At 50.8% G+C, this 25,837-nt stretch overlaps 2 protein-coding genes across 6 annotated transcripts in view; both read left to right on the forward strand.

Moving 5' to 3' along the window:
• The window catches only part of FCRL6 (Fc receptor like 6), a 33,415-nt gene extending 26,155 nt beyond the window's left edge, over positions 1-7,260 (forward strand). The window contains exons 12-16 of the mRNA XM_059924331.1: positions 381-506; positions 3,855-3,920; positions 4,528-4,599; positions 6,815-6,846; positions 6,923-7,260. Of these exons, the coding sequence (XP_059780314.1) occupies positions 381-506; positions 3,855-3,920; positions 4,528-4,599; positions 6,815-6,846; positions 6,923-7,048 (422 nt within the window). The 3' untranslated portion in view covers positions 7,049-7,260. The remainder of the gene's footprint in view (positions 1-380; positions 507-3,854; positions 3,921-4,527; positions 4,600-6,814; positions 6,847-6,922) is intronic.
• Positions 7,261-14,375: 7,115 nt separating this feature from the next.
• On the forward strand, positions 14,376-25,091 carry SLAMF8 (SLAM family member 8). 5 transcript variants are annotated; one of them, XM_059934398.1, is made up of 6 exons: positions 14,376-14,682; positions 15,535-15,711; positions 18,225-18,551; positions 22,102-22,407; positions 22,489-22,593; positions 24,337-25,091. In XM_059934398.1, the coding sequence occupies exons 2-6, from the start codon at positions 15,672-15,674 to the stop codon at positions 24,399-24,401; spliced, it is 843 nt and encodes a 280-aa protein (XP_059790381.1). In that variant the 5' UTR covers positions 14,376-14,682; positions 15,535-15,671; the 3' UTR covers positions 24,402-25,091. The 5 variants fall into 5 exon arrangements, with proteins under 5 accessions (XP_059790381.1, XP_059790374.1, XP_059790383.1 ...); XM_059934391.1 differs by lacking the exon at positions 14,376-14,682 and adding an exon at positions 14,732-15,204; XM_059934400.1 differs by lacking the exon at positions 14,376-14,682 and adding an exon at positions 14,732-15,204 and having other exon boundaries at positions 18,354-18,551.
• The last annotated feature ends 746 nt before the right edge of the window (positions 25,092-25,837 follow it).

The following is a 25,837-nucleotide window of genomic DNA, read 5'->3' on the forward strand; positions in this document are numbered from 1 at the left end:
CCCCAGCAAGCTGGCCAGGGTCAGATCTCACTCCTCTGTGTTCCTCCCGCCATGCCTCCCACAATGCTGGGCCCAGAGCAGGCACGGCATGACTGACTGAGCATGGACCCCGCTTGGACCATCTGTCCACTGAACCTGGCAGGGAAACAATGAAGTCCACAGAGAGTGAGGAGCACCATGGAGGGAGGGCCACATGGTCATCCATGGAATTGCCCATCCATGTTGACATCCTTTGATCCGTCCCTCATTCCCACTGGCAAGGCTCCTTCAGGCCAGGTGGTTCCCACTAATGCCAACCACTCTGCCTCTCCTGTGCCAGTCTGGGGTGCATTTGTGAATTTCATCCTCAATGCTCATGGTCACCCCTACTCACCCCCCAGGTCCTCGGGTCTTATCTGCCCCCACTAGCATCAACTGGCTGGTTCCTTGGCGGCCTGCAAGCCTGCTTGGCATGACGGTCATTACTGCTGCACTTCTAGGGTATTTCAGACCCTGGAGAAAAACCGGTCAGTAACTCTTTTTGGCTTTCTTGATTGCCGAATCCCTATGCCAGGCACAGCCCAGCCATTGGAAAGCCAGAGCCTGACAGGACCAACTGCTTTCTTCTGGGTATTGGGAGGAGGAGGGACTTTTCTTCACACGTCATACAAAGGGGCCCCAGGAGGGACACTTACAGCTTCCAGAACTCACACACACAGACACAGTGTCTCACACACCCAATCACCCAGAGAGCACACAAACACACTACTGCACACTGGGGCATGAATAAAGGCACAAACAGGAATTCTTACAAGCCAAACGAGGTGTAGGTCAGTGTCCTTCCCATTTGAAAGACAGTCTGTGGCTGTGAATATGACTGAACAAACCCAAGGCCCCCAATTCTCTCCTTAAAGTCAGCAGAGCTCTGGTCTGCTTAGTAGAGGAGAAAGAAGACATGAGAACTCCAGTGCACATGCATGCTCACGCATACACACTTCTGTGCCGTGCTGTGCCCTGGGTGAGAGTCCGTGGCTGTTGACTCATCAGGAGCGAAGTGTGGTGGAGAGCACTGGGGAATAGCCTGGTCCCAGCACTGCTATTTACTAGTTCAGTAACCTTGGGCCAGTTCCTTTTAAGTTTCACTAAATGTCTCCCTCTTGGGATGTTGTAAGGTCTGAGTTAATGAGGTGACATCTGTCTCATACCTGATGTATTAGCCTGGCGCTGAGTGGGTGCTCAGTACATTCTCATTCTGGTCTGAGCACATCACCCCGGCAGGTTCCCAAACTGCCTTTGCTCCTGTTATCCATTCTGTAATTCCTCTGATCAGAGTCATAAAAAGTTTCGCTAAAATTCAGATGAGAGGAATTCTATAGGGAGAAATAAGTGAAAATAATCAGATAAATGGCATTTCTAGGTCATCTATTGGTTTTGAAATTCTGGACTCTCCTCTTCTTCCTGTCATGGTCATGATAATTAAGTATGAATGTTGGCTTTCAAAGCAATCACCTTGGGTGGCTACATGTTTATTCCAACTCTAACCCTTGTTTGCCTGGGGCCATGTTGAAGGGAATGGCTCCCAGTGCCAAAGCTATTTGGTGCCAGTTTATTCCTAGGGCTTCAAATCCACCTACAGAAGTTCAAATCAACCTACTTCTTCCTCCCTGGGGGCAACATTTTTTTTTTCCACTTGCCAAGGGCAAAATAATCGTTCTCATAGACCTCCAGCTAGATTTGCTTATTCAAGTTTGCAGCTCCCTCAGTTAAGGAATTAGTGATGAGTTCTGAGAGCTAAGCCGGACTGTTCTTTGAGGAAGACCGCCCAGTCCTGCAATCCAATCCAATCTTCCCTGACCATCAGCCAGGATACCTGAAAACATCTCTCCCCAGCCCTAGACCCACTACCTCACCAGGCACCCCAGTTAGGGCTTGAGCCAGGCTCCGACTTCCTCTCCCCTTTTTGATTTAGCAGCCTTTGTCCATCTAACTTCTCATCTCTCCTTTCCTTTAGTCTTGAGTCTAGATTTCTGAAAGCAGGCCAGAGTTGCTTTAAGGTACACCTGTGCAGTGGGAGAAAGATGGAGCCAGGCCCAGAGTTAGATGAGGAAGCAGCTGGAGTAGGGGACCATGAACTGAAAATCTGTGAGTTCTACCATCTCTGCACCTGTCATAAAGCCAGCCTGGTCTCAATAACGTGGGTGTTTCTGCCCACTCACCTCTGGGTCAGAGAGTTAAAGGCAAAGCAACACAGTACAGCCATCTCCCTCCCAGGTCCAGACAAGATGGTGGAGGAACAGTCACTGGTGAAAGATCTTCAAGAGGAAGATGCCTTTCACAGGGAACGAAGGAGCATCCCCTTCATGTGGCAATTTTGCCTCCCCACCCATTCCCACTCCCCTACCCCACCCCCACTGCCAGCCTGGGAGCACCTGAGCTCCATTTTGTTAAGGAACCTGTCTCTCATGAAAATAAGACTCCTGGTGGTGGTCCTAGCATCTCAGAAGCTCAGGGGCACAAAACCTTCCTTAGAATGTCGCTCAGAAAACCACCTTCAGGCCCAATTCCGTAGCCACACAAGAAACACAGTCCAACAGCTTTTTTCTTCATGCCCAGCTTTAGAAGACCCTTAACCATTTCCAGACAGCATATCCATTCCTCAACAAACAAAAATGTTCCACCACTGAAGATATTCCACAGACTGTATCTCTGAAGGCAATGTTCAAAACGTTTTGACCAATCATGGAATCACTAGGACTAGGATGTGGTCATACAGGAGGTCTACTTCAAAGTAGCAGTTACCTAAGTGTGCAAGTTCTGGTTGTTTGCTTAAAAGTGTTCATTTCACTTCCCACTGTCACACCTCCCATAAAACACAGTTCCATCCAACTCACAGAGCTCTTCGTGAATGGAGACTCAGAAACACAGCCTTGACAAATGAGCATTAGAGGCCTCTCTGAGTCTCCACAAATGCCCTCTTGGTTTTACAGGAGGAGCCATGTCCGAAGGTCCTACCTGACGACTCTGATGCTTTCTTGCTGTTAGAGCTAATGAATATTTCTTGGACACCAGGCATGAACCAGGTGTTCTAACATCCACCTGTGACCCAATTCCTATCCCAAGAGCTAATTTTTAAAGTTCTGGAAACGCCTGCTTTCACAGAGGCAGCATGCTAGTGGAGAAAAAGTGTACACACTGGATTAAGATTCTGTCTCCACCACTTTCTGCGTGACCTTGAAGAAATCACCTCTCCCGACCTCAGTCACCTCATCTAAAAAACAGAAATCATAGTATCAACCTTTGCAAGGTGGTTGTGAAGAACATCAGACACCGAAGATTTAGGTAAGGGGGCTTTTGTGACATCCAGCTCTGTGCTTGTCCCTGGGTTAGGAGGTTTGCTATTAAGTAGACGCTGTATTTGAATTCCCTGGCCCTGTTTCTGGCACATGGTGTGTTGTCTAAGTTATTAGCTTTTCCTCCTTCTGAAAAGCGGCCTGACTGGTGGGTCTGGGCCCTTTCGATGCAAGGATGTGGCCCATCCTTTCTGACCCTGCTTCCTCCCAGTTTGCGATTCCCATGGAGCCCTCCTCCCCTCTGGGGTATTTTTCAAAGGAAACATCCCATAAAAGTTAACCGTGTCCAGACCTGTGAATTAACCCTCATTAACAAACCAGCCTCAGACCTCCAGCAACCTCTGCTGGCATTCTTTTCTTTTTTTTTTTTTTTAGTTTAATTTTTTAATTTTTTTATACAGTTTTTAAAGGTAATTTTATACAATTTTTAAAGGTAACTGACATTCTTTCTCTCAACTTCTCTGTCCCCACTGTCCAGTCTGCTCTCTGAGGGCGCTCAGTGAATTGTACCTTTGCATCTCCTAGGGCCCCTTCCACCCTGGAATCTGCCCCCCGCCCCAGGTGGAGAGGAACACCCACTGTATGTCAATGGTAAGGACTTGCAGTAGCACCAGCGTCTGTCCATAAAGGCAGAGAAAGGCCTCTTAAGGGAGTCATGAGAAAGAAGGCCTCATGAGCCCGAGTCTCAGGAATCAGAGTCATCTGGGGAAGGAAACAGATGACTTCTGGGGAGAGCTTAAGGAGCCAGTGCATGGAGCTGGTGGTGGGAGAGGGAAGCAGGAAGGGATCCCAGCCCCCAAGAGGGAGGTTTAGACCAAGGGTTAGCAAATTTGACCATGGGTCAAATCTGGTCCACCAAGTATTTTTGTAAAGAACATTGTGTATGTATCGTGTGTGGCTGCTATCACACTACAGAGCCAGGTATTTGCAAAACCTAAAATATTCACTACCTTTTTTACAGAAAAAGATTGTGCCAACCTCTAGTTTAAACAACGTCAGGGCTGGGGAAGCTGCTAGAATCTGCTGCAGGGGTCAGGCACCTCCTGCCAAGATGGATATCCCACATTAATAACTGCTTCCCACTGCCAGTTATCACCATAACAGCCCCTGATCAGCTTCCCCCCATAAGTGCTTCTGGGTCTTGAGGTGGGAGAGCAGGTGGGTCCTATTCAAGCTGCAGCTGCATTCCTTCTTTCAGTTCATTGCCAGAATGAGAACGATGAAGGGGTTATCTACTCTGTGGTACGTACGATCCCAAAGGAGAGTGAAGGTGAGTGATCTCGGGTCAAACTTGACATCTTTGCTAATGTAAAGGGGAAGTTTGGGGCCTAGGGTGAGGTATCACTACCGCCATCATCACCATGACAACGGTCATGACCCTGACCACCATCATCACCCTGACTGCCATCATCACCCTGACCACCAGCATCACCATGACTGCCATCATCACCCTGACCATGGCCACCTTCACCACCACCACCATCATCTCCTCCTTCACTACCACCATCACCACAAACACCGCTATGTCCACCATAATCACCATCATCTACATCATCTCCACCACACCTCCACTGTTACCATCCCAACTAGGGAAAATTTTTTTTTTTTTTTTGCCCTTTTCTGAGCATTGTGGAGCAACAAAGGAAAAAAGGAAAAAGAATGATACAGTTTGTCTTTGACCCTGAGTGTAAGTCTAAACAGGACAGTCTCAGCTCTAAGAGGGAGCCATAAAGACTATGAACCCCGGCCACAGATACCAGAATCAAGATGGCAGGCACGGGGAAGGCTAGTCCACTCTCTCACAGACAAACAGGCAACGTGGAATCATGGGAGGAGTGTGGGTTTCTGAGTCAGTCAGAATTGAGTTCAAAACTTGATTCTATGTACTCACTGTGCGCCTGTGGGCAAGTTATTTAAGCTCTCTGAGCCTAATCTATAAAGTGTAGATAATGCCTACTTTGTAAGATTATTATAAATGGCTAGGAATAGAACCTGGGTTCTAGAAACCATAAAGATTGTCTGGTATGCAATAGGTGTTTAAAAATAGGGAACTTGTTTTATGTCTCACCTGTGCTGAGATTTCAATTCCTGGTCTGTAAAATGGATTTGAGTCAGTCTAGGGACTCCGCTCCCACCCATAAAGGGCACTAGGGAAAGTGGACGGCCAAGAAGTCCCTTGGACTCAGGGCAGTTCTCCCAGGACCTGACCGGTTGCTGGCCAGAGCATTGCCAAGCAGATGGGAAAGCACACGTGGGCCCAGTTCCTTCCTGAGAAGGGTTACAATGAGGACTTAAACATAAGAAAGGAAAAAAGAAGCCAACCTCAGACTCTATGGTTTTCATTAGCAAAATAAGGAAAATAAGAAAATGTGATCCTTTTAATCCTAGCAGGCAACAGGGTGAAGGCATGATTCGGGGCAGGGGTGGGGTCTGGGACAGTCTGCTTCCAGCTCAAGCTCTGAGCAGGCTTTCCCTGTTGGGTGGGTGCAGGGATCTGAAACCCAAAGTAAGGAGAGCTGTTATGTTCCAAGATGCATAGAAGAGAGGATACTGGATCTTTTATCAGTGGGAGAATGCTTCACATGCACAAAGATTCAATATTTGCCTACGGTTCCGCTTCTTATGGAAGTGACTGTGGAGAGTTATTCACCTCGCTGAGCCTCAGTTTTCTTTCTTTTTTTTTTTTTTTTAATTAATTTATTTATTTATTTATTTTTGGTATGTTGGGTCTTCATTTCTGTGCGAGGGCTTTCTCTAGTTGCGGCAAGCGGGGGCCACTCTTCATAACGGTGCGCGGGCCTCTCATTATCGCGGCCTCTCTTGTTGCGGAGCACAGGCTCCAGACGCGCAGGCTCAGCAATTGTGGCTCACGGGCCCAGTTGCTCCGCGGCATGTGGGATCCTCCCAGACCAGGGCTCGAACCCGTGTCCCCTGCATTGGCAGACGGATTCTCAACCACTGCACCACCAGGGAAGCCCGAGCCTCAGTTTTTTCATCCCACTGTGAGAAGGAATCAATACCCCCTACTTGGCAAGACTGATGTGAGATTAGATATACAGAATTATACTTCTGTTAGCTGTATACTAGATAGATCAGCTATATAATTTTCACACCTAAATGGTTGCCTGGTGCAGAGTGGATGTCTAATGGAGGAGTTATTCTAGAAGTATCTTGGGCACCTTCTTGTCTCTTGCTTCACACTGTAATCCTGCAAGGCAGTCACTGTCAACACCACCACCCTTTCCTGGTTGAAGCAGCTGAGACTCAGAGGCCAAGTGACTGGCCTCCGGTCACACAGCTGGGGTCTCCTGATTCCCAGGCCCACCTGCTTTCAGATGGAGGGTGAGGAGCCCTGAGGTGTAAAAGGGGGAGCAGCCCCCCACCCTGGCCGGCCCGTGCTCTCTGGAGGAAGGTGCCACGAGGAGGTGGGGAGGGGGCACCCCGTGAACCCAGTGCCCTAACCTTAGTGCTGCTCTTCCCCACAGCCAGGCCTGCGCAGTCAGCCCGGCGGGAAAAGGTGAGATGGGACCCGTGCTCTTTTCTCATTCTCTGTGTGACGTCTGCTTCCTCACCCTGACCTGACTCTCCCACAGGACATTTCTGTCATCTCCGCTGAGGTGAGACGCCCTCAGCTCAGTGAGGTTCCAGCCAAGGGGCTGAATAGAGGAAGCAGGACCCAGCAAGATCCCATTGGTGACTGCGAAGAGGTCCTCTGCTAGTGACGGCATCTCCTCCCCCCAACACACACACCCATCCGCAGCCCCCAGCGCTCCCCAGGAGGCCAGGGGACCCCAGCCTCTTCTGTGGTCCTCCAGTTCCCCAGCCCAGCAGCCAGAACTGCCCCCCCCGTTTGTGGAGCACGTCAGAAAACTCTGTTACCCCTTACATGTTTAAAAAGATACATGGTTGTAGAATCTATTTGTTAATAAAGGTGTATCAATTTGTTTCATATTGTTCATCAGTAGCAATCATTTGGGCTGCCTGATCATTTGGTCTGTTTTATTCAAGGACAATGGACTCCCTGTGGACCTGACTGGTGACGAGAGAGATGAGAGGGCGAGGGAGAGGAAGGGTTGCCGGGGCAGGGGGTGGGAAGGGAGGGGAGTCCCAGTCCAGTCCACAGCCAAAGTGCTCAGTGAAGGATTATATATTTGCTCCTGTGAGGCCCTGGCCCCAGCTTGCAGACCCCTGCACTGGAATCACGGAGAGTGAGGTCCGAGTTAGCAACTCTGGTACCCGCCTCCCCTAGCAAGAAGTCTGCTCGTTCAGAGCGCTCTTGGCCCCTCAGAGCTGCAAACATCTAGCATTTCCCCTTGAGCTTATTAGAAATGCAGACGCCCAGATCTGCTGAATCAGAACCTGCATTTCAATAAGATCTCCAGGCGATTTGCATGTACATGAAAGTTTTTTTTTTTTTTTTTTTTTTTTTTAATGTAAATGACTGCTTATATTTATTTATTTATTTATGACTGTGTTGAGTCCTCGTTTCCGTGCGAGGGCTTTCTCTAGTTGCGGCAAGTGGGGACCACTCTTCATCGCGGTGCGCGGGCCTCTCACCATCGCGGCCTCTCTTGTTGCGGAGCACAGGCTCCAGACGCGCAGGCTCAGTAATTGTGGCTCACGGGCCCAGTTGCTCCGCGGCATGTGGGATCTTCCCAGACCAGGGCTCGAACCCGTGTCCCCTGCACCGGCAGGCAGACTCCCAACCACTGCGCCACCAGGGAAGCTCTCCCTGCATGTACATGAAAGTTTTAAAAGCCTGGTATACCTCCAAAATACATACGTCTTGGAAGCAAATCAGTCCACTTGCCTTTGGGAGCTTAATTGTCTGTGGTTCTGCTCTGGGTAAAAACAGTGGATAAGGCAACCCATGCTAGCCTTTTTTCTCACTTGTCTTCTACTCCCTTTTCTCCCTTCCCTCCTCCCATCCCAACCCTTCCTCTTCCTCATCCTCCTGTCTCTGTCATCACCAGTCAAAATCCACAGTCAGAATACACCAGGGTCCCCTCCCCTTTGCCTCCTTGGTTCTGCCAGGATGACTGAGAGGCACACACCATCTAGAAGCACAGGGTCTTCACTGGCCCATCAGGAAGCACCCCCGACCCTAAGCCCTCGCCACGCCCTCTGTAAATGAGTCGCCTCCTTCTAAAAAGTCAAAACATAGACAAGGGGGCTTCCCTGTTGGCGCAGTGGTTGAGAGTCTGCCTGCCAATGCAGGGGACACGGGTTCGAGCCTTGGTCTGGGAAGACCCCACATGCCACGGAGCAGCTGGGCCCGTGAGCCACAACTACTGAGCCTGCGCGTCTGGAGCCTGTGCTCCGCAACAAGAGAGGCCGCGATAGTGAGAGGCCCGCGCACCACGATGAAGAGTGGCCCCCGCTTGCCACAACTGGAGAAAGCCCTCGCACGGAAACGAAGACCCAACACAGCCATAAATAAAAATTAATTAATTAATTAATTTTTAAAAAAAATCTTAAAAAAAAAAAAAACATAGACAAGACAGCTCATGAAGAGAACACTGATGATGGGGACTGGGAAAGAGCCAACCCTCCAGTCGTCCACAGACCACCTGCTTCTGAGCTTTCATACCTCCCTCCTCCCTGCCCTACACCCGAGACACTCAACGCCTGGTCCGTGGACTGGGGGTTGTCTGTGAACTGGATTTATCAGTCCAGGCAAGATAATAAAACAATTGCAAGGAAAAATTTAGGAACTTTATAGCAATCTGACAGAGTTAATTTTATGTTTGTTTAATAGAATCATAAAAATTAGGGCTCGTATTTGGTACCTCTCTTTTAATTTTTTTTTTTTGGTAATGTGTTTTTATTATATTTTACAAAGTATAGCTCCACAATGGATTGGAAATAAAAAAGAAAAACAGGTCCTTCAACACACATAGGTAAGAAGTCCTATCTTACACACACACACACACACACACACATATACACACACACTCTTACTCACACACCACTGGCCTGATCTCTCAGACACTTTGCTCTCTCCTCAGACCCTTAATTTATAAAAGAATGAGCTGGAATTTTCCAAAATGAACAATTACTAAGAAAATTAAAGGAAAAGAGAATCCCCAGAAGAACATAGAGAAAACAGAGTTTTCAGAGGAAACCCACGCTTTTCAGCCCAGACTCTCTCTGGTTTGCCTGATATCAGCACACCCGGCCCCAAATCCCATCTCCAGTCCTCAGAGCAGGCAGCTGCTTCTGTTCCTAGAGGATGCTGGTGGGCAGGGGAGGAAGGGCCACTGCCAAGGGAGGATGGGACCCTCACAGTTCTCCAGGGCCAGACCCTGCAGGCACAGAAAAAGGATGCCACAGTGCCCAGCCTGCCACTGTGCTTCTCCCCACAGGAATGCACACAAGCTGCCTCCACACTTTATCAAGGCTCTGGGCTATGAAACCTTATTTTTCTCTCCAAGTCAGAGCTAAATGCAGACACATATCCAGCAGAGGTGAGTTGGCTGTGCCTCATCTAGGGACCTGTGCTCTGTGGGGTCATATCACTTACAGAGTAAGAAGAAAAGAAAGAACTTCTTAGCTGGGATGAGGATGGAGAGGCAGCCTGGAGCTGCCCCCTTAAGGTAGAGAGTAAGAGGAGAGCCAGCAGCCTCAAGGCTGCCCTCTGGTGGCCCTCTTGGGTAGTGAGGGACTTGAGCACCAGCCTACACTGTGGTCTGATCCGTTCACTGGACAGGTTCTTTGTAAGATATCATTAGACACCCCATCTTTGTCTTGTATGTGGCTACACCATTTAGATACGAACAATAAAAATGGAGCATGGCCTTTTCCTGAACCAGGCAGGTTGCACATACTGGAATTTCTTTCAATTCCAGGTTTGTTATTTTAAATTTGGCTAGGAAATAGATCTCCTACCTTTTTATTTAAATAAGCATCCACTAAACAGCTCTGTGTCCTTCATCTTCGTATCAACTGTGATGACGGTAAGTACAGACAAGGTGCACAGCACGGGAAAGACCCAGGCTTTCCCATGTCATATCTCCGTCTACACGGCCGGAAGAAGCTGCACCCAGCAGACCTGGAGCGTCACTAAGGCTGCTCACTCAGCACGCACCACTCTCTGTGAGTGAAGAGCCTACGTTGTGCTTGTTTCCAGAATTCTCTCCCATGTGACGTACAGACGAATAGTGACTGTTCCTTTCATGGTCAGGAGCGTGGTCGCTGTCATCATCAGCATGTGTTCCTGATCTCATGGGGCTTACATATGCTAGATGTTCAATAAACGTTTGCTCAGTACGTTAGTGTGCACAAGATGGGAATCCAACAAATGCTGGGTAAGTGAGGGAATGAAGAAATGAGTTTCCAGCTTCCGGCTCTCTACCTCAGCACAACACAGTTGTAGCTCTGTTTCTTTTTTGTGCAGCCTTCCTTTGACTCTCTGGGAAGATATGTCTTTGCCTCAAAAGCAGACCCTACCAAAGCCTCAGATGCCTCCCACCCAGTCTCCCACGAGCTATCTCATAGGCTCCCTCTTTTTCCCCTCTCCTCAGTTTCCCCCCTTCCAGCTGTGAGCACCATGCCCCTGGTCCATCGAAGGTTCCATTCCCTCTACCTACTCCCAGCAGGGCCAAGATGAGGGTGAGGCAAGAGAAGTGCCCCAGACACAAATATTGAAGAGGGAGTTATCTTCGGGGCTGTGCATGCATGAGAGTGTCCTCTGGGGCAGGTTAAAGTACATCCATTTCACACATGCAGGCACTGCCTCAAACCCAGTCTTCATCACATGGCAGCACCACTGCCCAAGCTGGCTGCCAAGGGAGGGGTGCACATGGGCTCCCCCGCCCAGGGCAGCCTTTGGGGCTGGCATGGTGTCGGCTGGCAGATGGTGCAGGCAGCTGGTCCACCCTATGGGAACCGTGCCGGTGAAGGTAGACACAAAGACGGGGCTCAGGTGGGGTTCTACCTGGGGTTCTCCCTCAGCCCCATCCTGCACAGCCCCCTGGAAGTGGTGCCCAGAGGCCCACCCACCCTCCAGCAACACTCCGCCCTCTTCCCTCACCCCTGCCTTCCAAAAGCCCGCTGAAGGCCCCTCCTTCCTGCCTGGTGCTCTTCCTCTGCCTCCTTCTCTGCCAGCTCCCTTCTCTCCCCAGGCATCTCACCTTTTCTTTTCCCTTCTCCACTTCCCCCCACCCCAGGAGAAACAAGGCCCCATTCTGCCCTCAGGCCAGTCCAAGGAACAAGGACGAGTGTGAGTGGACAGACGCAGGGCATCACTTCGACCACCCTTCACACCCCATCAAATTCCACCCAGCCCGATTCTCTGCACCACGCTGCTCTCAGGGCTAAGGGTTGAGCTCAGATGCTGGTTTGGCCACATTTTACACCTGCTCGCCACTACCCCCACCCCAGCCCGCGGGGAAGGTGGGCTAATGGCAGGTGCAGGCCACTCTGCCTGGCAGATGGGGCTACTACTGCACCTGCCAGGGCTGCGGCAGAGGCAGACTCCATGGCTCCGGGCTTCCCAGAAAGGCCCCAGGGAGGCTGAGCGCAGCCCCCGGCTGCCAGCTTCTCTCTTAATTAAGGAATGTGCGGAGTGGCCCCTTTGAACTTACTAGCTAATTTACTCCATGCACTCCCCCTGTGGCTGGGTAATTAATGTGGTCTGAACCAGTAATTAGCCCTGGGAGGGGTGGGGGAACCTGCCACCGCAGACTTAACCCTTCCTGTGCCTTCATCAGTCCATTCTTCTCCAGCTGTCACAGGGCTGCTGGAAGTTTTTCTTTTGGGGGAAGTGGGTGGGATATTTTCAGGCCCTCACCCAACCTCCCACTCCCCACTTTCTCAGCCTCCCTGAAATTCCCCTACAGGAAAAGGGCTGGGGTGGTGCATAGAAGATTGCAACTCATTTCCTGCTTGGATGGACCACTATGGACCACCCTTTCTGCTGAGAGGCAGTGTGACTGCCCACTGTCTCCTCCAAAGGAATTCAGCATCCATATTCCCAGCATTCACACACCAGCCAGACTCCTGCATTCCATGGCCACCCCAGACCTGGCCTTGACATTTCAGAATCATTCAATCCACTTCAACACATGCTTGAAGGGTACCACCTCATGGAAATCTTGTCCTTGGTGATATACAGGGTGCAGAAATGAAGGGGGTCTGATCCCCGCCCTCAGGAACTGGGAGAAGAGAGTTGAAGCAGGGTTGCTGGCACCTCAACACTCCTTTACCTGCATTTGCCCAGCTCTCCCTTCTTCCCTCTCTCTGGCCACTTAGTAACAATGGTTAATTTTTTTGAGTGCTGATTGTCAACTGAAATTAAAATGCACAATGTGAGTTTCCTTTTTATTTGGGGACTTACAGAGGACTAGAGCCTGGGACACAGCCTCTCAGATAGCTCTGAGGAACTGCTCTGAAGAGGTTAGGGGGAGGTCAGCATACAGTGATTTTGGAGAAAGAGTCCATGCAATTAAGCACACATTTTGGTAGAAGGTTACTGCTTGTCACAAGGCACAGCTATCCTAGTCAATGATTTTAGTGCTTTTATAAGTATGGGAAGATGCAAGAAATTGGGTTCATAAAATATCTGAGGGTCTGTTCTGCCTGTTTTCCCAGAGCACAGAAGGCCTCATCCTGATCGTCATCCTGAATTCCTTTCAGGGTGTACTGTAGGTCAGCAACTGCAGTAGCCAATAACTTGTAGAACTGGATAGTGGGCCACATTCTTTATTTTACCTGACTATGCACCAGACCCTATTTTAAGTGGTTTCACCCTTACGGCACCACGGAGAGGTAGATACTGTTATTAATCTCCGTTTCGTGAATGAAGATGCCCAACACAGAGCAGCCACTTTGCTCAAGGTTTCACAGCCAAGACCTGAACCCAAGAAGCTTGACCCCAGAGCTTGAGTTCTTAAGTCCTACCCTCACCCTCATCTGTTTATATCCTAAGGCTCACCTCAAACACTACCCCCTCCATGAGGCCCACCTGGCCTCCTAGCCCCCCAGCTGGCTCCCACCCATCCACCCTCGGGCTCCCATAGCATCCCATGCACGCAGCTGGCATTGCTCTGACCGCACTGATTGTAATTACTGGGTTACATGTCTGTCTTCTCATCTAAACTGCAGACTCCTTCAGAGCAGAGGCTGTGCCTTTCATCTTTGTTTCCCCAGCACCTGACATGTAAGTAGATGATCAATAAATATCTGACACATGGATGATGGAATTGACAGTGGAGTCATAGATCAGTCCTCTCCCTTGGCCTCTGTGTCCCATAGGTGGGTGGTGTCCAAGTTCTGTCACAACTCCAGCTCTGCCCCTTTCTCTCTAGAGAGTTCCTTTCTACTCCAGTCAGGACAATCACAATAGCTGCTACCCAGACCTCCCTGCCTCTTTTTTCTCTCCCAATCAGCCCTGCACGCTGTCCTCCCACTAGCAAGTTAGCTAGCCCAAAATGGACAGCAGCCCCCTCCCTCCAAGCAGTGCTTCTCAGAGCCCTCCCTCCATTCACTAGCTCAGAATCACCTGGAGTGCAGTGCTTGTTAAAACTACAGGTTCCTGAGCCCCAGCCCAGCCCCACTGAACCAGAATCCCTGAGAATCCAAGTTTTCAGCACGAGTGAGAGTTGCTGGCCTCCAGAGTAAAAGCCTAAACTTAACCCAGTACTCAAGAACCCCATAATCTGGCCCCCAGCCTCCCTTTCCCTTTTACCCAAGGCAGCCCTAAAGGATTCCTCCCTCTGCTCTTTCATTGTCTCTGGAGCCCACACGGGACCTCCCCACTGCCAAGCTTTACGCTGCTTTCCCCTCATGCTCAGAGCCCACCCCCCAACCTCTGGCCCTCCCTGTTTTCTCAGCCTATCCAAATCATGTCCATCTTCAAGATGCAGCTCAAATTCCACCTTTTAAGGAAGTGTCCCCTGCCCACATCCACAGAGACCTCTTCCCGTGCCCTCCTGCAGCGTGGACTGTCTGTGCGGCTCTTTTGCACAGAGCCGTGTCTGTCTGTTGTGGGCCTTCCCTTCCCAGGCATATCTTGTTCCTACAATTTGGTGGCGAGTAACTGGAGGGCAGGAAGCCTCTTCTGGAAGCCTCCTGCTCACCTGCCACCACATCTGCCTCGTTCCCAGCTGGGTCCAGGGCAGAGCGTTCAGTTTGACTGACAGGTCAGAAGCTCTGCAGGACTAGACACCACAAGCCACACTCAGGAAGCTCGGAGATGTTCCTTATCTTCTCGCAAAGCCTTCCCTGACTAAAGAAACCAAGTTACCGCAAGTGAGAAGAGAAACGGAGTTAGGATGGAGCGACTGGCAAAATGGACCACACTCGGAAGACTGAAGCTCAGCTCATAGCTCTGCTTCTCTGTGACCTCCGAAAGGTGCTAACCTCACTCTGGTTTCCAAACTCCCCCAGCTCTAACAGGGTGATAATCAGATCCTCTCAGAGGAGAGTTGTAGGGCTTCCAGGAAGCAAAATATGCAGCAATCTCTAGAATTCACACCCTGGTTTAACGAATGTTCATTAAGCATCCATGACATGCCCAGCACCGAGGGGTAAACAGAAATGAATATGAGACCTTGGCAACAAACAGTCTGTGGAGATGCGAAAACTGTTGCGAAACAGTGTGCTAAGAGTTATGACAGAGGAACGGGCACGCCCTGGGCACGCAGAAAGGAAGGTTCCTCATGCTGCCTGTGGTCAGGAAGCCTGGAATGGGAGTCCGGCCAGCTGCATAGCCATGCCACATCCAGAAGGATGAATGGAACAAGTACAATGAATGGAAGTGTGGAATTGGCAGTTCTGAGAAGAGGCAGTCCTGGCTTGGCGTGGCGGGAGAGCGGAATGGACGTAGGACGGCGGGCTGGAAGAAGCAGGCTGGAGTTGGACTTAGGAGAACCTTGTATGCTAAGCCAAGAGTTTAGTCTTTATCCTGAGGGCAGTGGGAGGCTGCAGAAGAATTGTAAGCAGAGAAGTGATGATGGGAATCGCAGTTTAGAGGGCTCTCTGTGTTGACAACAGGAAAGGCAGGGGGCAGCCGGGCAGAGTGGGATGTGGGGATGACCGGCGGGAGTCAGCGAGGAGGATGTGGGCTTGTGTGGGGGGTGCTTGCCATCTGCATTGGCCAACCATAGGCATTTGAAAGAGGCTGACTTACAAGAATCAGCTCCTGAAAGAGCCCAGCCAGACCCGAGGCCAACTTCCACTTTCCTCTGGATATTTTCACTTTCAGGGCGTCCTGTTCTGAGTCAACATTCCTCCTTCTAAACATGGGACTTTCCAGAAGGACCACAGCTCCTTCCATGCACCCGCTTGACCTGGGATGTTCTGGATTTGGCTGTCGAGCGACTTTGCCTGCCTCTCCGAAGTATGGCCGTGTGGTCCCTGTGGAGTCTCCTTCTCTGGGAAGGTAAGTGGGGCAGGCGGTTGGCCTGGCCTCAGAGAGCTGAAGTCCCTTCCCCAGGCATCTGGGCAGGATCCTCTCCCCAACCCAAGTGAGGACTCAGGAGCTGTGGAGGGGTAGGGAAGACTGAAGCAAGTTCTTGGGCAACCTTAAAAGCTAGGCAGAGGCAAAGAGATGCAGGATCCTGGATAGAAGGATGGCAGCACAAGGAGCCTCCATGCCCCTGAGACACAAGCTGTTTTGTGGCCCAGGGAGGTTAAAACTGAGGCTGGTGGTACCATTGGTTTTGAAAGAGATGGTCGTGAGAATGTGAGGGTCTGGCAGTGTTAACACATGCAAATTCTAAATGTGGTCTGGGGAGAGCAGGGGCGGGCAGGGCTCTTACAATCTGAGGATGTCTTTCCAACAGCCTGTGGGAGAGCTCAGACTCCTCCCTGCAGGTCTGTGGAAGTGGACATTGAGGAGGGATGAGAGACAAAAGCAAGTTAATATACTGCCTGTGGACTTGGGGTGGTCGATAGCGGTGTGATGTCAGAAGAGACAAATCAGGTCTCTTCAACACTGGGCGACACCGCCCCCCCATCCTGTCCGATGCCTGAGTTCCCTCCCTTGGTTAGCAAGTGGTCAGTATGACAAGGGCCAGCGCTGCTAGGCCAGGGGATGGGAGCCATGGGGTGTGGCAAATACTCAGACACTTTTGTTTGTGTCAGAAACTCATAGGGACTTCAAGATGATTTTGTCCGGTGTCCCCACCTGAGTTCCTGGCTCCAAAAGTCTGCAGATTTCAACATTTCTAAACATGTGAAGGAAATCCTGCCAAAAAGAGGGAATCTGTTTGGTTCACAAATCTTTCAAATCTGTGGACATGGGAAGCAAAAATAATTTTTCTGAATGGTAAAAGGGATGAGTACCACTGGTTGAATGCACCCCCTTGCTTTACAAATGGGACAATGGAAGCGTTTAGGGGGAAGAGGTATGCTGAAGATTGCACAGCTTGTTCGTGGCAGAGCCAGGGCAGGATAGAACAGGAGTCTTGATTGACATCCAGCGCTATGCTCTCTTTACGTCTCCACTGTGCCTTAACCCTGAAGCCATCCCCAGTTAGGACTGAGATGACTGGGGCTGGCAGGGCAGTGAGACAGACAGGAGACTGGAGTTACCAGCGGCTGGCTGAGTGATCATCCAGAACCCAGCTCCCTAACCAAACTCCCAGCACTTGGGTGTGTTCTCCATCTGCTTTTATTCTGCCCTGAACCCCCGTGCCCACCACTGTGCTGGGTACAAGGGAAGTCCTCAGCCAATTTTGTCATGCATTAAGTGTATCTGCCGAGTTTCTCCTACATCCTGCTCCTAAACTGTGCTGGGCACAGGGAGTACAAACATGAAAAGAGGAACTCATAGTCTCATGGGACTCATAAACAAGTGGTCACAATAGAGGGGTAGGAGCATTTGTAGTGGTGATCCCAGCCCGCTGTGGGAACACAGAGAGAGTTTGTAACCTGCAGTGACAGATGGCAGAGGCCAGGGGAGGCAGTGATGCTTCAAGGAGGAGCAGAAGTTAGTCAGCAAAGGAGTCAGAGGGGCACTTCAAGCAGAAGTGTCACCCACACAAGTCACACTGAATATGTTCCCAGCAAAACAGCCTCTAGACATCTCACCCCCATTCTGTTTCTCCTCCTGTTCTGGATCACAGAGAATGGCAGCCAGTGGGTCCCAAGGACCTGGGAGCCATCCTTGACTCCGCGCGCCCTCACTCCCCAGATCTAATCTGTTACCAGATCCCACTGACTACACACAGTAACCTCTCCATTCCTCCCACTTCCGCCTGTCCCGGCTGCTCCCTTCCTCAGTACAAGTTTCCATTGCACTTCCAGTACCTCTGCTGGAGCTGTCTTTCTAACCACGGATGTAATCACGTCACTCTCTTACTTAAAGACTATCCAAGGCCCCCCCCCGTCACTCTAAGGATAAAGCCCAAACTCCAAAGTTGCTTTTAGGGCCCTGCAGGATCTGGCTCCCACAGACTCTGCAGTGCTATTTCTTACCTCCTCTGCGGAGAACTACTTTCAGTTCCCCACGGTGCACCGAGCTCTCTCACCGTCCGGGCCTTTGTGTGTGCTGCCCACTCAGTCTCTAACACTTCCCCATCCCCACTCCAGGCTGCCCTCTGCTTGGCCTGGCTGATTTCCATTCCTCTTTCCGGTCTCAGCTTAACCTTTTCTTCTCTGAGTCCCTCAAGGCCTGGCAAGGTCACCCTATCAGCCTACCTGTGTTCTCCCAGGGCACCCTTTGTTGCCATCATGGTAAATTGCTGTCTCTTAAGTCTGAGCTCCATGAGCGCAGGGACTGGATTCCCTTCCTCACTGTTTTATTCCCAGTCCCTGGCGCGGGGCACTCTCAGCTTGGGTGGAGGGAGTGTGGAGAGAAGGGGCCTCCCTTGCTCTGCAGCAGCTCAGCTGCATGCAGGAGAGAGATGAGGAGGTTGGGGCAGGCAGAGTGATGGGGTTCTGTCCTTTCAGCACTACTTCCCTTCGTTTTCACCGGTGCCCAAGTTCAGGGCCAGGTGGGGGGCTCGGCGCTGCTGGTGGCAGAGCGCCCTCCCGGCTTCCAAATCCGAGAGGCCATCTGGAGATCCCTCTGGCCTTCAGAGGAGCTCCTGGCCACGTTTTTCCGGGGGTCTCTGGAGACGCTGTACCACTCCCGCTTCCTGGGCCGAGCCCAGCTGCACGGCAACCTCAGCTTGGAGCTGCGGCCGCTGGAGTCTGGAGACAGCGGCAACTTCTCCGTGCTGCTGGTGGACAAGGAAGGTCGAGCCTGGACCCAGACCCTGCAGCTCAAGGTGTATGGTGAGTGCGCCTGACTCAGGCTCTCTGCCCCACCTCCTCCCACAAAGCTCCGGAAAGGCATCCTGCGTCCTGGAAACTGGGGAGAGCTGGGCTCTAGAAACCTGTGGCCTCTGACCTCATGGCTGATTCAGGGAACAGCTGCTTCCCCACAGCCACAGGTAAGAAAACTCCTCGGGTTCTCCCAGGTGAGCTTCTGGCTGGGGCAGCCAGGCTTTTCCGCCCTACAGCCCTGGTCTGAACTCTAGCGTGGTCTTTTCTTATCTCAGTGGCCTTGGACACAATACTTACTCCCTGACATTGACCTTTCTCACTTGTAAAACCTGTATAGTAATATTACCATGAAAATGCCAATAAAGGTAAAATCAGTGGCATTTGAGAAGCATCTGGGATAGAGGCTGGCCTAGACATCATCAATTCTAAGATAACAGGTTATAAGACGTGCCATTATTTTATGCACCACCAAAAAGAAAAATAAATATTGCAAATAAACTATGACACAATGATTTTAATTTAAAAATCCATTGCAACTAAAGTATAGAATTTTTATGTCATATTTCTTAAAAGAGCTCTTTTAGATGTATTGAGAGATTTTAAATTTACATCATTCATGGGTGTTCTCTGTTATTTGTTATTGCAAAATAAACCATCCCCAAACTTACTGGTTAAAAACAACAAACATTTTTGTTTCTCACAAGTCTGACTTGGCAGGGCTCAGCTGAGCAGATCCTCTGTTCTACTTAGGTTTGTTAGGGTCATTCATAAAGCTGCTCTCAGCACCTCAGCTGGGGTGACTGAATTCACTGGAGGCTGGATGGGTCTTTCTTTCCAGCAACTTCACCTCCACCTCTGTCACAACCAGTACCTCCACAACCACCGCCACCACCCCCACCATCACCACCTACACTGCCACCACCCCCACCATCACCTGCACCACCATCACCACCTCCACCTCCACCACCCCCTCCATCACCTGCACCACCATCACCACCACCACCTCCACCACCCCCTCCATCACCTGCACCACCATCACCACCACCACCTCCACCACCCCCACCATCACCTGCACCACCATCACCACCACCACCTCCACCACCCCCTCCATCACCTGCACCACCATCACCACCACCACCTCCACCACCCCCACCATCACCTGCACCACCATCACCACCACCACCTCCACCACCCCCTCCATCACCTGCACCACCATCACCACCACCACCTCCACCACCCCCTCCATCACCTGCACCACCATCACCACCACCACCTCCACCACCCCCACCATCACCTGCACCACCATCACCACCACCACCTCCACCACCCCCTCCATCACCTGCACCACCATCACCACCAACACCTCCACCACCCCCTCCATCACCTGCACCACCATCACCACCACCACCTCCACCACCCCCTCCATCACCTGCACCACCATCACCACCACCACCTCCACCACCCCCTCCATCACCTGCACCACCATCACCACCACCACCTCCACCACCCCCTCCATCACCTGCACCACCATCACCACCACCACCTCCACCACCCCCACCATCACCTGCACCACCATCACCACCACCACCTCCACCACCCCCTCCATCACCTGCACCACCATCACCACCACCACCTCCACCACCCCCTCCATCACCTGCACCACCATCACCACCTCCACCTCCACCACCCCTACCATCACCTACACCACCTTCACCACCCCCACCATCACCTGCACCACCATCGCCACCTATGCTTCTACCCCTGCCACCGTATTTCTGCTGGTAAAGATAAAGTGGCCTTTGAGCTCCTATTCATCTACCTAGTGGCTTGGAAAAGATATGTCAGTGAACCCTATTTCAGTAAAACCTCAGAAATTGGGATAGAATAAGGGGGAGGAAAAGGTGCAAATTTAAGAATGGAGAGTAGGGGTGATAGCTGGGCAGAGCAAAACACTGAGGGAGAGAAACGCAGTAGCAAACCGGAAAGAGAGAGACCCTCCCACACCTAGAGGGAGATAACTGGCTCGTCACTTAGGTGAGCCACACGGGCTGCCAGTGTACAATTAAATGTGTGTCCTTTTGGGTGCACACGACCCTGATCCATGTTGCACAGCTTGGCAAGCAGAGTGCTGGCTGGAATTCAGCACCCGCCTCTCACCTGTTACCCCCTGAGCCCAGCGCCCTTGCACAGTGAACAGCCTTCACAACCACACAGGCAGCTAGGGAGGCTCTCCCCCGTTCTGAGTCTCAGCTGCCACATATGTGAAATGAGGACGTTGAATGTGATAATACATGCAGCACCCACACCACTAAGCTCCAAAATGCCTTGTTCTCAGCATCTGAATTACAGATTTTAAGGAAATTGCTGTTTTATTGCTTCCAAATACGTAGCGTGATTAGAACTAATTGCACAAAGCTGCCAAGCAGCCGTCCTTAGGAGCTCTGCTTTGACAATAGATAAGAATGATTTGAATTAGCAGATCAGTTACTAGAAATGTCAATGGGTGTTTCTACTGTGCCTGATGGTGTTTGGAAGCAGCTTGTCCTCTTAAGTAGTGTAAATATCTCCCTCCCCTGTAATCTTTGTTTATACTATTAGTGCACCCAACAAATCTTTTCTTTTCTCATATCACAAATCCCACCAGATTGAGCTGGCATTAATGAGGTTTTACTCAGCTTAACTTTGGAATGCTCTCAGAGACTGAGCCCTCCCGTTGTTGCCAGAATGCTCTCCCGTGCTGACCCACTTTGCCACGAGACTCATGATCTACTCATCAACTGATGTAGGAAAGGGCAGCCATGGTCTGGAATGCCAGGACACCAATTTGTCCAATGGCCCAGGTAGCTGAGCACCTTGGGAGCAAGGGTTATGGAGATAACAAGGCAGAGCCCCTACCTCCTGGTCTGCTCCTTCACAGAATTTTGCATCCTTGTAATAATTTTCTTAGTTATTCATAATCACTTGTTAGTATGTCTTCCTCACCAAACTCCAAAAGCTCCAAAAGTCCAGGAATGTGTTTGTTTTTGTGCCTACCTTAATAAACGTTTACTGTCTCTATGACTGATGTATCATGTATCAGGGAAATTTGATGACAAGGGATACACAGAGTTCTCGGAGGGCTCAGAGCCATACCTGGAATATCAGAGAAGGCTTCATAATCAGAGCAGTAAGCAGTGTGTCCGAGCTGCGCCTTGGAGGATGAGTGGGAGTTTTCTAGGAGGGTGAGACGAGAAAAGCATATGTGTACAGCTGAGCCATATGAAAGATATGAAGAAGAGCATGACACGTTTGGGAGAACAGGAAATTAATTAAGATGGGTGGGGAAGATCAGCAGGAGGTACAGCTGGAGAGGTTGACATCAACCATTTAATGAAGGATTTTGAATACCAGACTCAGAAATTCAGCTTCCGTCCTGTGGGCAATGGGAGCCTGATGAGGCTTTAGAGCCAGAGTGGTCTAGTCAGAGGTGGCATCTAGCCCTGCATGGATCCCAGAGCTGGAGCTATGGGCCCCGTTCAGCATCCCTATAACCCACACTGGCTCTGCTGTTCTTGCTCAGATGCAGTGCCCAGGCCCGAGGTACAAGTGTTCATTGCTGTATCAGGGGATGCTCAGCTCCCCAAGACCTGCCAAGTGTTCCTGTCCTGTTGGGCTCCCAACATCAGCGACATAACCTATAGCTGGCGACGGGAGGGAACCATTGACCTTGATATCAAGCCAGGTGGCCTCTTCATGGACGGACAGGTGCTGAGTGTGTCACTGGGACCAGGTGACAAAGGTGTGGCCTATTCCTGCATTGTCTCAAACCCTGTCAGCTGGGACTTGGCCACAGTCACCCCCTGGGAGAGCTGCCATCGCCAGGCAGGTATGCCAAGGGCTGGGAACCGGTGGTTGAGGGATGGTGAAGCATGCAGTCCACCTGTGACCCCGCCCCCTCCATGTCCAGCTCCAGGGATGGCCTCCTACAAAGATGTGCTACTGGTGGTGGTGCCTGTCTTGCTGTTCCTGATCCTGGCTGGTCTCTCTGCCTGGCACTGGGGCCCCTGCTCAGGTAGGAGTCCTGCAGGGGCTGGGGGTGGGTGGAGGAGGTAGGTCTTCTGGGAAGGAGGGCCAAGTCTGAACCTCCTCCTATTTAGGCTTACCTCTCCCATGTCATCTCTTGGCCCTCTCCATCTAATAGTCTGGTCTCCAGTCAGACTGAAATACTTGAAGTTCCTTCAGCAGTTTTCAAAAGAGCTACCCTCTTATGTGCCTCTGCAGGCATTTGCACATTCTACTCTTTCTGTCTGGAACACATTTTCCATAACTTCCCACCCAACTCGCCTTCTTCATTTGGCTGTCACCTCCACCATCTTCAAGGTGTGCCCCCTCCAGGAAGCCTTCCCGACCTTCTCTCCCACACCCAGGCTGGGTTTGTGTCCTGCCTTGACTCTCCAGTGCTCATCTCAGTCACAGCACTTGCTGCCCTCACTCTCCCATGGAGTTCTCAGGTCTTGAAAGACGAAAGCTGAGTCACCACCCCCTGACACCTAGCAAGGGTTCCTGGAACATAGCTGGTATCAGTAAAGGTGTGTTGAGTGAAAATCTAGATGAATCCCAACTCCTTCTTGCCAACCATCCTAGGAAAGGCTCCCTGAGAGAAGCACCTCTCTGGTCAGGGACTGATAGGGCCTCCTTCCCCCAGGAGAAGAAGGAAGGGGACACTCAGAGGTCAAGCTGGGTTCTGAGCTCTCCATCCAGCTCCTGAAAGAGCTACCCCAGCTGACCTGGGCTTCGCGGACATGTCCATCCTAGGCTGTCTGGTTGATCCCAGGATGGAGAAAGTGGGTCAGCAAGGAGAAGGAGGCATAAGACTTCAGTGGATGTGTCCTAAAAGGCAAGAGGCTTGGCGCAGCCACTGAGCATGCAGCTGGGCCGGCTGGCTGGCTGGCTCCTGTATATTCTTTCCACAGGCAAGGGAGGGAGGAGGGAGCAGCTGAGGTCACACTCCACCTAGGGGCCTGTCTGCTCCTGAGAGGGTCTGACGTGGCCCTTTGCCTCAGACAGCCCCCCAGGATTTGTGGTAAGAAGGTGGAAGCCAGGAAACGAGCAGCTTTTTGTTTTAACGGCTTTATTGGACTATAATTCACATACCATGTAATTCATGCATTTCAAGTGTGAGACTCAATGGCTTTTATTACAGTCACAGGGTTGTTCATCCATCACCACACTCAATTTGAGGACATTCTCATTACCCCAAAAAGAAATTCCCAAGCCCCTTAGCTATCACTCCCTAGTCCCCCTTTCCCTTCCAGACCCAGGCAACCACTAGTCTCCTTCCTGTCTCTAGACTGTCTCTTCTGGACAGTCTATCCTGTAAATGGAGTCATGCACTGTGTGATCCTTTGTGACTGACTTCTTTCACTTCGCCTAATGTTTTCAAGGCTCAGAAAAGAGCAGCTTTGGACACTGAGAAGGGTAGAGAGAATCCAACTACCTGGGATAGTGGAAAGGCTTTACCCAGGGCAACTGGAGGCTGGCCCTTGCCTCTGCCACATGGCTTCTGCCTAGTCATTTAACTGGGTCCATCCCAGCTCTAAGTTTCTATACCTTCTACAGCTAAACGCGTGCCATAATTGCAGAGAAAGGCTAGACGTTAGGAAGAACTTCCTGTCCTTGAAGCATCTCCTTTTCCAGGGTCTTAGAAAACCAGGAGAGCTTTTCCTTGCCTGAGGAATACGCAAGGACAGTCAGAATTCAGAGGCCTTAGGTACAAACGTTGGAGGGGTAACCTTCGTTCTGATCTCCTTGCCAGGGAAAAAGAAGAAGGATGTCTGTGCTGATGAAGTGGCTCCAGAGACAGAGAACCCCCTCGTGTAGGGTCTGCCATGAGCAATGCCTGGATCGTGAGGAAGCCCACCGCCTAGCCACATGATGCTCTGGGATGTAGCTGGTACCTGGAAACCACCATGGGCCTCGTACCTCCTGTGATACTCCTGTACCACCTCTCAGGAACAGCCTGGGCAGCCGTCACACTGGGAGGCCAGGAAGCACTGACACAACCTTCCACACCTTCCCCCTTCCCCCTCCCCTGGTTGCATGTCCTGGCCCTGCTCTGGGCAGCATGGGCCCAGCAGGACATCCCCTCAAGGACACTGGAAGTTCTCCAGGATCCATAGATTGATTGTCCAGGGCACTCACTCCTCCACCACTGTTCATGAAGTATTGTTATGGATGGAATTTGTCCCCTTTAAATTCACATGTTGAAATCCTAACCCCCAGTATCTCAGGATATGACTGTGTTTGGAGATAGGGTCTTTAAAGAGATAATTGAGGTTAAATGAGGTCATTGAGATGGCCCTAATCCGATATGACTGGTGTCCTTATAAGAAGAGGGAGACACACCAGGAATGCACACACAGAGAGGAAAAGCCATGGAAGGACACAGAGAGAAGGAAGCCCTCTGCAAGCCAAGGAGAGAGGCCTTGGGAGAAACCAAACCTGCTAACCTCTTGGTCTTGGACTTCCAGTCTCCAAGACTGAGAAAATAAATTTCTGTCGTTTAAGCCACCCATTCTGTGATATCTTGTTATGGCAGCCCTAGCAGACTAACACAACTATTAACCAGCCAGCATCAAAGGATTACTTCCAGCCTGGGTTCTGGCCTCTAAAAGACATTAGACAATCACCCACTTTCAGCCCCAACCCCAGCCCCTGTCATTTGAGACCCTGATGTTTCCCACAACCAAGGAATTATAAGAAAAGGTCTAGAACCTGATGAAGAAGAGACGTGGGGGTCAAGGGTTTCTCTTTCCGGCTTGAAGGACTTGCAAGTTCATGGTCCTCAAAGGTAATTTACAGTTCTAGACAATCAAGGGATGGTTGATATCTCATGGTTGGGATTGGTGCCATTTTGCCAGTAACATCTTTTTAATTGACATCTTCACCCTCAGCACTGACCATCATGCCTCCCACAGGAGCTGGAGTTGGGTTTGAGATTCTCTCCTCACTGTCTATCACAATGACCAGAAAAAGAGAGATTAAATTCCTCAGCCAACAGGAAGTTCTTGCACAACTTCAGGAAAATCAGCTCAGCTCAGGATGAGGGTCTCTGACTGAGACTGAGAGAGGGAGGAGCCAGGAAAAGCTAAACAGAAGGGAAATTATGGAGGGAAAGGAGCTGAGGCATCCTAATATCTGCCACACTCATTTTCAGATGCAAGTGCAGAAGATCCACCCAGGTTCAAGGGACCCACCACTCAATGGGAAGATGTTCAAGGTCACTTTGAAAGGAGAGCATGTGGGATGGAAGGTAT

This window comes from Balaenoptera ricei, chromosome 1 (assembly GCF_028023285.1).
Source record: "Balaenoptera ricei isolate mBalRic1 chromosome 1, mBalRic1.hap2, whole genome shotgun sequence".
In the NCBI taxonomy this organism is placed as follows: domain Eukaryota; kingdom Metazoa; phylum Chordata; class Mammalia; order Artiodactyla; family Balaenopteridae; genus Balaenoptera; species Balaenoptera ricei.